The 13,580-nt window shown below is 42.4% G+C and overlaps 1 protein-coding gene across 8 annotated transcripts in view; it reads left to right on the forward strand.

The window, feature by feature from the left end:
* Nucleotides 1-13,580, forward strand: part of LOC146553084 (disco-interacting protein 2 homolog C) — a 199,788-nt gene that overhangs the window by 156,866 nt on the left and 29,342 nt on the right. For all 8 annotated transcript variants that reach the window (XM_085255373.1, XM_085255374.1, XM_085255366.1 and 5 more), the window contains 12 exons: nucleotides 73-183; nucleotides 2,585-2,708; nucleotides 6,432-6,541; nucleotides 7,687-7,789; nucleotides 7,913-7,977; nucleotides 8,705-8,798; nucleotides 8,879-8,998; nucleotides 9,597-9,711; nucleotides 10,785-10,924; nucleotides 11,507-11,643; nucleotides 11,723-11,931; nucleotides 12,173-12,287. In XM_085255373.1, the coding sequence (XP_085111499.1) occupies nucleotides 73-183; nucleotides 2,585-2,708; nucleotides 6,432-6,541; nucleotides 7,687-7,789; nucleotides 7,913-7,977; nucleotides 8,705-8,798; nucleotides 8,879-8,998; nucleotides 9,597-9,711; nucleotides 10,785-10,924; nucleotides 11,507-11,643; nucleotides 11,723-11,931; nucleotides 12,173-12,287 (1,443 nt within the window). The remainder of the gene's footprint in view (nucleotides 1-72; nucleotides 184-2,584; nucleotides 2,709-6,431; nucleotides 6,542-7,686; nucleotides 7,790-7,912; nucleotides 7,978-8,704; nucleotides 8,799-8,878; nucleotides 8,999-9,596; nucleotides 9,712-10,784; nucleotides 10,925-11,506; nucleotides 11,644-11,722; nucleotides 11,932-12,172; nucleotides 12,288-13,580) is intronic.

Here is a 13,580-nt window from a genome sequence, read left to right on the forward strand (position 1 = left end):
ATCCTGAAATTTCCAAAGATTTCTTCCCGTTTTAATCTGTAACACATGTATTATGTCTCATTCTGCCTGTAGGTGGCGCTAGTTTTCCCTAACAATGACCCCGCCTCCTTCATGACAGCCTTCTATGGCTGCCTGCTGGCTGAGGTGGTTCCTGTGCCAATAGAAGTACCGCTGACCAGGAAGGTAAGAGGAAAACCGTCTAATTAAAATTTAAGGAATAGTAAAAAATATGTGGGCGTTAAATATTACTATATGGTGAAAAGTATTTTGTAATATTAAAAAAAAGGCAAAACACCAGCCAGCAAACTGCAGTTTAATACAAGTAGAAGAAACCTTAATACTAATTTACATAAAACTGGATATAAACTGTTTTTATTAAAAAGAAATGGAAGCAGTATCCTTAATAAAACAGTAACTTTTATTATTTTTTGCACCCATGCTTGTTTTATTTAATAGTGCAGTCCTCAATTTTTCTTAGTATGGACGGTTCTGAAGACTGTAAAGCTGTTTAAGGGTCAGGTCATTGATGTAGTAGTTTTTTTGGCTGTTGCAGTATTTTCTGTTCAGACGGTGATTGTTGAAAAGGTGCGATGTGATTTCCAATGTTTGTGTGGCCAATAGCAGTGTTAACGGGCCACCGTGACTACAGGCTTCCTCGATGATTAACGGCGTCACGTTCGGGGATCTAGTTCAGAATTCAGGGAGCGTTCGTGGACCTTTGAGTGTCACGTCTCCTCAACAGCATCTAACAAAAAGGAGGCTGTAAACTAATCATGGGGTTGAAGGTTGGATAACCACCCCCTCCACATGTTTTGCTCAAGTTCAAGTCGATCCTGACAGGAGGTTTTGGATTTCTTCATTGCTTCATAGCTGGTGTAAGAGTCCAGGTTACTGCATGCATTGATTTCAAACAGCAAAAGTGATTGACTTGTTCTAATAAAATCTTAGCTTTAGCAGTTCATCAAGTAGGAAATGTGACGCACACCATTTGTTTTTTGCTGTACTTTCACTGCATCGGTGGTACTGGTGCACTGTCTTCAGGCACAGGATGTTTGCATATAAAGGCCACAACAAAGCTCAATGTCTTGGCTGCTGCTCAACAAGAAAAGGATCCATGCCCGAGCTGAACTGTAGGTAACTGGATTACCAGTCTGCAGTGCTCAGTTATCAAATCAAATCAAATCACTTTTTATTGTCACATCACATGTGCAGGCACACTGGCACAGCACATGCGAGTGAAATTCTTGTGTGAATCAGGTTATCAGGTACCTTGCAGTTTGTTTCGAATCTCTTAGATTACCAAATACCCAAGAAAACAAGAATAATTCACACAGGTTCAGACATGCTCTGCTTTATATCATGAGGAGGGGATTGGTCATTAAAGGTTGACAATGAGGAGTTTCTATTGTTGGAAGAACAATTTGATAACATTTCTATTTAAATGTCGTCTTATTTTCTGAAGTGAAACTGCATGAGCAGGTTGAACAGAGGACGTGCAGCAGAGTCATGCAGAGCTAATTCACACCAGTCAGTGGAGCTAATGCAACACTGGGGGGGATAGCACTGAAAACATGAGTCATTGGAAGGCACTTTGTGATTCAACACAGAGGCCGCTGAGCTTTGAGCTGAGGTGTAATGAGAGCCAAATGTCTCTGAAGAAGCGACTGCGCTGCTGCTGCCGTACATTTGTTTGAGTCATCGTTTGGACTGAGCGTAGCTCCGCATTGTAATATCCTCTGGGAGGAACCAGGAGGGCTGGTGTGAGTCTCGTAGTCAGTGTGGATTTCTGATGATCAGCCTAGTGATCACTTCACTACACCTTCCTGTCAGGCTGATTGTTTACAGAGAAGCAGGTAAATTATGATGTGCATCGAATCTGCAGTGAGCAACGAGGAAACAGCAGCAGGAACCGACAGAAACGCCATGTTTCCATCGTGTTTTCCCACACGGTTTTCCATCTTCTCACGTTGACTATTGCTGTTTTATTTCATTAGCAATGTTTCTATTGCACCCAGCGAGAGCTGTTTATCTCACTGTGGCAACACCTACACTTACTAATTAGCATTTTAAAGTTTGCTATTCAGTGCTTAACCAGGAAGAGAGGACTCCCGAGATCTGAGATCTCCTTTGTGCTTTGTCCAACTTAGGCAGCAGCTTAATCGGCATTGGTTGCATCATGAAAGATGCACCTTATATACTTACTTTGAGGCTAAATCTCAGATAAAGGTATGAATATTGTGTCTAACAGAGAAGGCAAAGAGCAGACGTAACATTTGCAGACTGATGTAACTGCCTCAGAGTCGTTAAAAGCAGCTTGATTTCAAGCAGAGGAAGCAGTGAGCTTTAGGGGAAGGTAAAAGAAATCATTCTTGGGAGTTTCAGGAATAATTTCTTATATGTAGAAATTAGTTTGTAATATCACAGTTGAACCAGCGAACCTGACAATTTCACATAATCAGCACTGTAGATTTCTCCTTTCATGACTCTTATAGAACAGAGAAGCTGATGATGACCACAAAGCACTTACACATTGATTCCAATCCTGCTGATGACTCACAGATCAATGGTCTTTGTCTCTCTGCAGGACGCCGGCAGTCAGCAGATTGGGTTTCTGTTGGGGAGCTGTGGAGTGACTGTAGCTCTGACCAGTGATGCCTGCCATAAAGGGTTACCCAAGAGTCCCACTGGAGAGATCCCACAGTTTAAAGGTCAGAGGCACATGAAATTTATTCGTAAAAACATCCATACATGCATCTTTAATCCTCATACAAACACAAGTGTTGAATAAATCTAGACTGCAGTGGGGATTGTAGTTTAGAAATAAAATCAGCGTCCGTCTTTAGAAATATGCAGAAAAACTGCAACTTTTAACCGAAACCATTAAAAATCTTTAACCTGCTTTTTAGGACAAGTTCTGCTCAAATTTGAGTTTTTCAAATGCGTCATTATTTTAAAGAATCCATTTAGAAAGCAACTGTATTCAAATAATTTTAAAAAGACATCGGGACAACCTAAAGTTGTTAGGCAGTGGTGTCAAACAGAAGGCCCGGGGACCAGAGTTGGCCCTCCAACGAATTCAATCCGACTTCTCTGTATTTTTACAGCTTTTCTTACTAATAAAATCCTCCCTCATGGCCATGGACTAAAGTAATTAAATAATAGATAAACAATTGATTGTTAATTAATGTGTAATTTCATACATTTATCTCTTAAAGCTTAAACCCAAAGAGTCGTCCTGACAGATTTTTTTCTTTACTACATCACTATTTCTTTATCATCGAGAAAACAACTGAGACATAGTATTAAGACGACACTTTGCTTTATATATATGAAGATAGCTGAAGGATTCAAATTCAAATTCAAATTTTTATTTGTCACGTACACAGTCATACACAGTACGATATGTAGTGAAATGCTTGGACAACTGCTCGTGACCTAAAGAAAACAAAAAAGGAAAAGGCTATGAATAAGATAGGAAATAAATATGAAAAATTAAAAAGGGTAAATTTAACTAGGAAGGAATAAAATATAAATTAAGGTTAAAAATGAAATAACTGTACAACACAAATTAAAAATTCGATGTGTAAGTAAATGTCTTTACAGATTGACCCACTTAAGGCCAAAGTGGGCAACTGGTTTGACATCCCTGATTTAAGGCAAACATGAGGCCTGCAGGTCAGCTGTGTCAGGGTTTCACTTTTTCTGTTAACTGTTTGATCTGATTTCTGCTGTGTGTGACATGTAAATGAATTAAATCCAGATGTGTTTGGGTCTGGATGTGATTGTCATTTTTCCATTGTGGCCCTCGGTGAAATTGAGTTTGACACCCCTGCAGGGAGGTGGGACAATCCATTCAAACAAAGCACATCGTGAAGGTAAAAGTGCATCCTCTGCCAAAGCTGCCAAAAAGCTCCTTTTTGCAGTTTTAAAGAAAGTGGTCCATGTTTTGTTGCTTTGCTCCAAATCTCCACTAGATTTATGAAATGATCCTCAGTGATTTTTAGTATAATCTCACTGGCAAACAGACGAGCCGAGCAAACTCTCTGTGAGCAATCACAAAATTCCCTCTCAGCTCTTTCCATTTCTTGAGCCGCAAATCCACAAAAAATAACCATAACCTTTATTTAAATCACAAATTCGAATCTTAATCCACCAGCAGACTCTTGCAATTATCAGGACTGAACATGATGTCCTGACAATGCGGCGTTTAAAACTTTCAAACTGGCTGACTGATGACTGCAGACGGCTGGGTTTGAGTAATGGATGACAAGGAGACAGAGAGAGAGAGTCAGAGAAGTGGTAATGCAAGTCGATAGCAAAATAACTGACACGACTGAGGGAAGAGAAAAATGGATGCAAGTCATGTGATAGATGGAGGAAAAAGAGACGTTAGCGGTGAACGAAAAGAGAGAATCTCCTGCTGATTAATAACCACTGTTTGCTTTGCAGTAATGGATGTATAAATAGCAACATCATGCTAGCAGATTTTATTGCTCCTTATTCAGCCTGGATTTAGTGTGTGTGTGTCATTAAAGTGGAGTGCTCCCCTTATTGATCAGCAGGCTATAAGCTCATCTCGTTCTGATTGTTTCTTCTGTCTCGCTCCCCTGCAGAATCAGCAGCAGTAAATTCAGGCATTAACAGCCTTCATGTACTCGGCAATCTGCATTCACTCGTTTTCATCCGTGCAACAGCTCAGCACGGAGAAAAACATCCTCATAATAATTATAATTTGTCTTTGTGAGGGCGCCAGTCGCTCTTGCAGCACAGTTTTCACACGTTATTGTTTTGCTTATATTCACAAACGGGTGCGATTGCGACTCAGCGTTAAAGGTTGGTAATTTGATCTGCGTCTCATCCAGGATGCCAGAATGAATCACACACTGACTCTGAGTTTATGTCTCTTTGAATTAAAGCATCTGCAAAGACAATTAAGAGATGAGGTGCAGCAGAGTAATGAGACGTGAACTGAGAAACTTTTTGTTTGTTTGTTTTATGACTTCAGTCTCAAACAAACTCTGTGATAGTTGTCAGTTGTTCCAAGTTATTATTCAGCATTCTCAGTTTTCCATGACTCAATGAATAAGGCTCAGTTTGCAGCCCACACTGTAACTCACTACATACATGTGTGGGTGGACGTCACATATTGGTTTGTGCGGTGTTGACGTTAGCCACGTTAGCTTATGCTACAGTAACACAGTAGTGACTGGAGACCACAGAGTGGACTGCGACCAATCACAGTCAGCTGCCGTCTTCAAATCGACTTTGGTGCATCGAGATGGTGATAAATTAGCAATAAGATGGAATCATTCTGCTGTTAGTTCTCATTAAGTTCACATTAACTGCTTGTACCTCATACATTTATACATTTTTCCATTAAATTCTCAAAGTGACGACGATTTAACTGCACAATGCACTCAGTAACTTACTGTTATTATATAGAGATATAACCAGAACACTAATCTGTCTGTTTGGTAGTTGGGGTTTGGTCCACCAGGGCCTCCGCTCCTGGACACATTGCCCGACCCCTACGGCACCTGCTGCAGGACATGGGCTTACAGGAGGATGGGCCCATGTCCCTTTTTCGGGCTGTACCTGGCCAGGCTCCATGGACTAAGGCTCAGCCACCAGATGGTCGCCCTCGGGCACCCTCCCCAGGCCTGGCTCCAGGGCGGGGCCCCAGTAACACTATCCCGGGCAGGGTGAACTGTTCCCTCGATGGTCTTGTCATAGGGGTCTCTTGAATCGCTCTTTTCCTGGTCCCTCACCCAGGACCAGTTTGCCACAGGTGACCCTACCAGGGGACAAAAGCCCCCCGACAACATAGCCCCTGGGATCCCTGGGACACAGATACCCCTCCACCATGATAAGGTAGTGATTCATGGAAGAGTTGATGTGGTTCGGGCATCTGACAAGGATGCCTCCTGGGCGCCTCCTGGGTGAGGTGTTCCAGGCATGTCCCACTGGGGGAGGCCTTGGAGCAGACCCAGGACACGCTGAAGGGATTATATCTCTCGGCTGGCCTGGGAATGCCTTGGCGGTGTTCCCCTGGGCAAGCTGGAGGAGGTGGCCAGGGAGAGTGAGGTCTGGGCTTCTCTGCTTAGGCTGCTGCCCCTGTGACCCGCCCCCAGAAGAAGATCGATGGATAATTTGTCTGCATTTTTATACTTGTTGTCTTCGTGTAAATAAAACCTTGTTGCACTGTCAGCAGCTGTTGCAGCAAAGCAGTGAAGTCCAAAGTTTCAGTTCTGTCGAAGAGAAAAATCTAAAAGCATTCATGTTGCTTTCTGTTCCTTTTCATAGTCAAATAATAGAATAAAGTTAATGTTTTTCTAAAAAAAAAAAAAAAGGCTAAGTGGAGTAAAATAATCCTTTAACCAGCAACACGTGAACGTTAAAGGGATGTTTGTTTTGTCTCCATGGGCGTTCAGGCTGGCCGAAGGTGATGTGGTTCGTCACGGAGTCCAAACACCTCTCCAAACCACCCCGAGACTGGTTCCCACACATCAAGGAAGCCAATCAGGACACTGCCTACATCGAGGTAACTCAAACGATGACAGAAACACAGATGCATGTTCTCGTCAGGGCATCAAAACATTTCCACCCGTGTTGTTTCAGTCGTGAAATCAATGCTGCTACATGTCCTCCAGCTTAGAATCTCACCACAGCTCGGTGGACGCTTCGCTGCTCAATCCTGTCGTCCTGTCTGATTGATTTGAATCTAACGTCTCTAGTAATTGCACGGGCAGCCAGGTGAAATGTCTCCCTGATTGCTCTGCAGCTTGAAAAAGGCTTAAAGGAAAATGATTAAAGAAAACGGACGATTGAAAAATGACCTTTTATTTTTAACAGAAGCCACGAATCAGTCGAGATGGGCGAAAGTATTGCGGTGCACTTTATAGTGGCTTAAAAAGAAATGTTAGTTTTTCAGTGACATTAAAAAAGAAAAATGTTACGACTCAAAATGATTCATAGCTTTAAAAGCGACCAATAATGTGCGTTTGTCCGACTGATGTCAGACTTTTCAGACAAAGAAAGAAGAAAGAAATTGTACTTTATTGGTCCCCGTGGGGAAAATCCCTCTCTGCATTTAACCCATTCACTCAGTGAAGCAGTGGGCAGCCACTGGGCGCCCGGGGAGCAGTGTGTAGGGACGGTACCTTGCTCAGGGGTACCTCAGGGTAGTTGTTCAGGGGAATCGAACCCCCGACCTTCCGATCATGGGGCCACAACTCTACCTACTGAGCTATCCCTGCCCTTATTAGATCTTATTTTGTGCAGACTCTCACTGATTACTGTCACTGCACAGCACTCAGACATCATTTAGGTTTTTGGGAAGTTAGTGTAAAAAAAAAAAAAAAGCCTTAAATTTAACAATCAATATTTTTAAAAATTGCTTATTGGCTGAGCTGCAGACACTAATTTGACTCCACTAAAAAACTGAAACGTGGACGTGGATGTTCTGTGTCTCATAGATACTTTAAGTAAACACAGTCTGTAAATAAAAGATGGGGAAAAAAGTCTGTGGGGGAAGCGGTCGTTCGAGGAACTGCAGTTTTTGGTGCTTCCACTCTGGCTCTCGTTCGTGCTTGGAAGAAGCACACGTGGAATTTTTGTGTATCGACGATCGTCACGCACGCGGGAACAAACCGCCTCGTCACTCTGCTTCTGTTTCTGTCTGTCCAGTATAAGACGTGTAAGGACGGCAGCGTCCTCGGAGTGACGGTGATGAGGATAGCGATGCTCACGCACTGCCAGGCCATCACACAGTCCTGCTCATACACAGAAGGTAGTACACACATTTACTCTTGTTGATTAAACCTCTGAACAGCGCTGCTGTCCTGCTACGGTCGGCTGTTTCTCTCCGACGCTCAGATGTTGAAGTTTGACTTGCTCTGTTTCTGTTTCTCAGCTGAGACCATTGTGAATGTACTAGACTTCAAGAAGGATGTAGGACTGTGGCACGCCATCCAGACAGTAAGAAAACTTTTGTATGAAACTACAATTCCAAGACGATAGTTTTGTTAAACAAACTCTTTGCCTCAAATATGAATTTACTTAAAAAAAATGTAATTACAGTTAAAAAGCTAGTTTGTGCCCCAGAACTTAACATATATAACATACATGACGTGAGACATGCTCTGTAAAATCTACTTAAATTACTAAAAGTTCCCAGTTCACAGTGTTTATTGCAGTTGTTATATGAATTAATTTTAAATGTATATATTTACTGCCCAGTTACACTTTCCTCCGCCTCCTGGTGCTGAAGTTCTGCATCTTAACCCGTTTCGATCCACCACACGTGCACATATTCAGTCCAGCTGTGATTATAAATACCAGTTCTCCACCCAGTCTGGCTTTAATGTGCACCTCGAAGTCTTAGCCAGACTAAAATGAAGCCAAATCTGACACCATCCGGGTACCAGAGGCAGAACAAACCTGAGCGCGCTGACTTTTGGCCTCAGTTCGCTCAGTTCAGCGGCTCTCTGCCGTCAGATTAATGCAGTGCGGTAAAGGAAGCAGCATTTCTTTCCGAGCTGCGGTGGAGTGTAACGTGCCTTTGAGAAGAAAATACTCAGGTCAAGTACTCACGTACAGTATGTGAGTAAATCTGAGCTGAAAATAATCAGCTTTCTGTCCGTTTCACTTCTTTAACTCTGCACATCTTCATCTCTGTTAATGTGTCTCTGTGTGCGTCTGTCAGAGTGTGATGAACATGATGCACGTCATCAGTATTCCCTACGCCCTCATGAAGGTCAACCCGCTGTCCTGGATCCAAAAAGTCTGCCAGTACAAAGGTGACATAACATATCTGATGAGTCTCCTTCTGTTTGAAATGACAAATTCAGTAATTTAACCGGCGATGTTTTATTTCCAGCTAAGGTGGCCTGTGTGAAGTCGCGGGATATGCACTGGGCTCTGGTGGCCCACCGGGATCAGCGGGATGTCAATCTGAGCTCCCTGCGGATGCTTGTGGTGGCTGATGGTTCAAATCCCTGTAAGCTAACAGTCTTTTTAATATATGTTTAAAGTGTCTCCTTTACCTGCTAAATATCCAACTCACATTTATTTGTACACTGATAATGTTTAGTGATGTAAGATTGGTTTTTTTAGGAGTTGGGAGCTTCACTGTTAGTGTCCAAGGTCAAAGTTGACCTTCAGAAGAAATATCTAGAAGCCACATCAAACAAAAGGGCATGAAAAACATCATAAAACATCAAAGTTAGTGTAGGTCTTACCCTGTGTTCTCTGAGTGCTCTTATTCCAGATATGTTTTAGTGGGTTCAGATCAAATGACTGATGAGCTGAAGAGGCGTTTCTCCTAAAACATTGCTGCTGGATTGTTCGTGTACTCACACCTGCAGGGCCCTGTTTAAGTGTTCAGTGTATCCAAGTTACCTGAAAAACATTTCTTTATTTAGATCCTTTTCAAAAAAGTTAACAAGAGATGCGTAAAAGGTTACATTTGGAGCTGTGACTGGTTTATTTTATTGGTTAGTTTCTAAAAGCTTAGAAATGAAGAAGTAATCGTTAAAACCAGCAATGAGCCGCCTCTGCTTTCGCAAAAAGCCTTTAAGTGTTTGATTGTCTCTCAGGGTCGATCTCGTCTTGTGACGCCTTCCTCAACGTCTTCCAGACGAAAGGTTTGAAGCCGGAGGTCATCTGCCCGTGTGCCAGCTCCCCCGAGGCGCTGACTGTGGCTATACGCAGGTACACACACAAACACACACTCTTTTCAGCTGTATTCACCACAAGACACACAGATATAATTAGTACAAATTTATTTGCTTTCTAGCATTTAAAGACAAACTTTTAGCGAGATATTTCTACTTTATAATGGCTTTAACCTCCTTCCACTGTCCTTTTTTACTATTTTATGACCTTAAATTTACAGTTTCATAGGTTTTAAAACACTAAACTTACACTTCCACCTCTTTAATCATCCAGTCTGTAGTTTAACATCTGAACGCCACATTTACAGTCAGAGCAGCTGCCAGTCACATGTTGGCTCTTCATTTTTTTATTGATTAAAACACTTTGAGGCTGAGTGTTTGCATCTCTGCTTCTGTGTGCTAATAAAGAGCTTTTCCTCGCTGGGTGTGGGGGATTATGAGCTCTGTGTTTAGAGGAAAACCTTTAAACTTCACTCACACACATGTTTATATGGTATTTGTGAGGACCTTCACTGCAGTTCTTAGCCTCTAATCCTCACTTCAGCCTAAACTTAATTACCCTTAAAATGTCCTGATAATGACTGGGGACAGAGTAAGTGCTCTCCTCCCTAAACTGTCCACACTTTCTAAAAACACCCGAACTTTCCAAAAACACTGAAGTTGCTTCCTCTTTTCTAAAAAGACGTGTCGCTGTCCTCACGTCGCTGAAGTATTTTGACTTTGTTAAAGTACTGCAACGTTTAAATTGCACTTCCTAAAACTTCTTCTTCTTCCATTAATGTGCTTGAATTATGAAAATGTCTTCAGCCTCCAAAGAGGTCCAGTCTTTCAAAAATGGCCCCAAATGTAACCGTTTTTGAAAATATCAGTTTTCCAAAATAACTTTTACTGCCTCCATAATTTAAACAGTCTCCTGACTCTAGAAATGTTTCCATCAATGCTGTTGTGTCATAAATATATCATTTATTTTCATGATATTTTGATTTTCAGGTTATTTCCCTGGACTGTCTTTACTTCCCCAAGACGTGTCTGGACTCTAAAACTAATTTGTAGCTACTTACTTCTTACACACACTTATTTCTGATAAATGTTGTGTTCTCCCTCCTGCAGGCCGCTGGAGGAGGGCACCACCCCTCCTGGTCGCGGCATCCTGTCCATGCAGGGTCTGAGTCACGGCGTGATCCGGGTCGACTCGGAGGAGAAGCTGTCGGTGCTCACGCTGCAGGACGTCGGCTCCGTCATGCCCGGAGGTGAGACAGATGTCCAAAAAGCAGAGTTTGAACCGAGCACTGCTGAAGTTGTGATACTTTTTTTAATGTATATATATAATTTACGTTTGTCCGCTAAAGCCAAAGAGTAGTCTGCTTTCAGCATGATGCCGTCATGACTCTGAGCGATTGTTTACTTTATTTTTACATCTATCGAACCTGCGCAAGACTTTTGCTTGTTTTGTTTATTTACTGCATGATTTCAGGATTTGTTTTTAAGGAGTTATATATGTTTTTGGTATTGATGCACTTAATTAAGACCTTAAAGGTAGAGTTAAGGTCATTAAGGTCAAAAAAGAGACTCACTGTTGTCCTTATTTCTGACTTACTTCATTCTGCAGGTAAGAATCACGAAATTAGTCAACAAGAGAAAACGGTTTCCTTTCCCTGATGGGAGACGGAGTATTTCCTCCGTGCATGGGAGATGGAGGAGGAAATACCTGCCTTACAAATACCTGATTTGAAGTCTGGGAATAGTTAAAACTTTTATTTTAACTTTGCTGTAAGACGACACTGTAACCAGTAAGAATGGATTTCCCAGAGCGTCTGTCTTTCTGCCTGTAGGTCTGATGTGTGTAGTGAAGCTCGAAGGTGTTCCCCAGCTCTGTAAAACAGACGAGATCGGAGAGATGTGCGTTTGTACTGTTGCCACGGGGACCTCCTATTACGGCCTGGCCGGTATGACCAAGAACACGTTCGAGGTGAGAGCGTGAATGCTTCGGTTGTTTATTTATCTTGTGTGCGTTTTGTTTACATGTCGTGTCTTTAAAACCTCTGCAGGTCTTTCCCGTGTCCAACAACGGCACTCCCATCAGCGAGTTCCCCTTCACCAGGACCGGCCTGCTGGGATTCATCGGACCTGCAGGTCTGATCTTTGTTGCTGGGAAGATGGACGGTCTGATGGTGGTCGGTGGGCGTCGGCACAATGCTGACGACATTGTTGCTACGGCGCTGGCTGTGGAGCCCATGAAGTTCGTTTACAGAGGACGGTAAGCGTTAATATTGCTTTAATTTCTAAGCAGGTTGTTTCTCGTTATTGTGGAGCTTGTGTTTAATTTAGAAAAGGGAGATGTGGTTCAAACACATTAACGCAGCAGCGCCACTATAAATCCGCCCCTTCACAAATATTATAAGCTGCTGATTGGACTTTATGGTCATTTTGGTGGCTGGCTGTGTGGAGCGCAGTTAAACTGCATGCAATGAAATGTGCTAATTCTGTGTGTTCTGCAGGATAGCAGTGTTTTCCATCACGGTGCTCCATGATGAGAGGATCGTGGTCGTGGCTGAGCAGCGGCCGGACTCGACTGAGGAGGACAGCTTTCAGTGGATGAGTCGAGTTTTGCAGGTATGCTCATATTTCAGACAGGATTGTCATTTCCTGCTGCAGTAGTTTGATTTTGGCTGCCTGGCTCTGTACTCGTACCTCTCTCCATTATGATTATGATTCTCGATCAGGTATCAGTGGCAAAGGGCTCATCTGCAGGGATATTTATTCAGTTCAGTTCAGTTTTACACTGGTTGCTATTGAGAGAGCTACTGTAACATGAAGTAAACTAGCAGGACTTAATCCCTGTGATGCCAGTTTTCCATTGTACAACAAAGAACTGTTGAGAGAGTTGACATGACTAAAAATGAGTCATCTCTGACAGATTTAGAAGCAAATTTGGAAAAGAAGAGCGTATAATCCTAGCTATGGTGGTTGCTATAGAGCAGGGGTGGGGAACTTCAGGCCTCGAGTGCCGGTGTCCTGCAGGTCTTACATCTCACCCTGGGTCAACACACCTGAATCAAAGGATTAGTTCATTACCAGGACTCTGGAGAACTTCAAGACATGTTGAGGAGGTAATTTAGTCATTTAAATCAGCTGTGTTGGATCAAGGACACATCTAAAGCCTGCAGGCCCGCGAGGCCTGGAGTTCCCCCACCCCTGCTATAGAACAAACCTTTTATTTAGACTGCCTAACTGCATCTGTACCCCATGTGGCTAACCGGCATGTTATGTTCTTTTACATGTTTGTGTAAAAGAAAGAAAGAAAAAAATTGTATATACTGATTTTAAATAATATCAACAATTATCAATAAAAAAACAATATGGTCGGTAGAGCATTGATTAGATAATTCACCTATTTAAATATACTTGAAAAGCTTGGGACACCATTCATCTGTAGTGAGTGTACTCAGACAGCAAAGTGACTCCGGACTAGACCCACTCCCACTAAAAGTGTATATATCCACGTACACTGACAGTACACTGTTAACCTCAGCTGACAATGATGTGTGAGAAGTGTCCATGTGTGTTTACTCTGGAGCAGGCTGTAAAACTTTGTGGAAGGACTCTGGTAAAATTAGACGACTTAGTGAAGCTCATTTCTGTCTGATGACAACATTTTTTCTGTTAAATAACCTCAAAGAGTTACTGAGTACTTTTTAACCTGTAATTCTGAGAATTCTGTTGTCAAAAAGTATCTGTGAGCTGTTTTTACCATTAGCCATGAATGACTGATGGGATATTGTCGTCAACCCACTGGGTTCGGTAGTGTGGACACCCAAGTTTGTGAATGCGATAACTTGAAAACGAGCCAACGTAGGATTTTGGAGTTCAAAATCTAAAAATCTAACACAACTTGTCTTTTTGTTT

This window comes from Mchenga conophoros, linkage group LG18, assembly GCF_057382185.1.
Source record: "Mchenga conophoros isolate Kocher_MC1m ecotype Shallow Benthic linkage group LG18, M_conophoros_male_GT1.1, whole genome shotgun sequence".
In the NCBI taxonomy this organism is placed as follows: Eukaryota; Metazoa; Chordata; class Actinopteri; order Cichliformes; family Cichlidae; genus Mchenga; species Mchenga conophoros.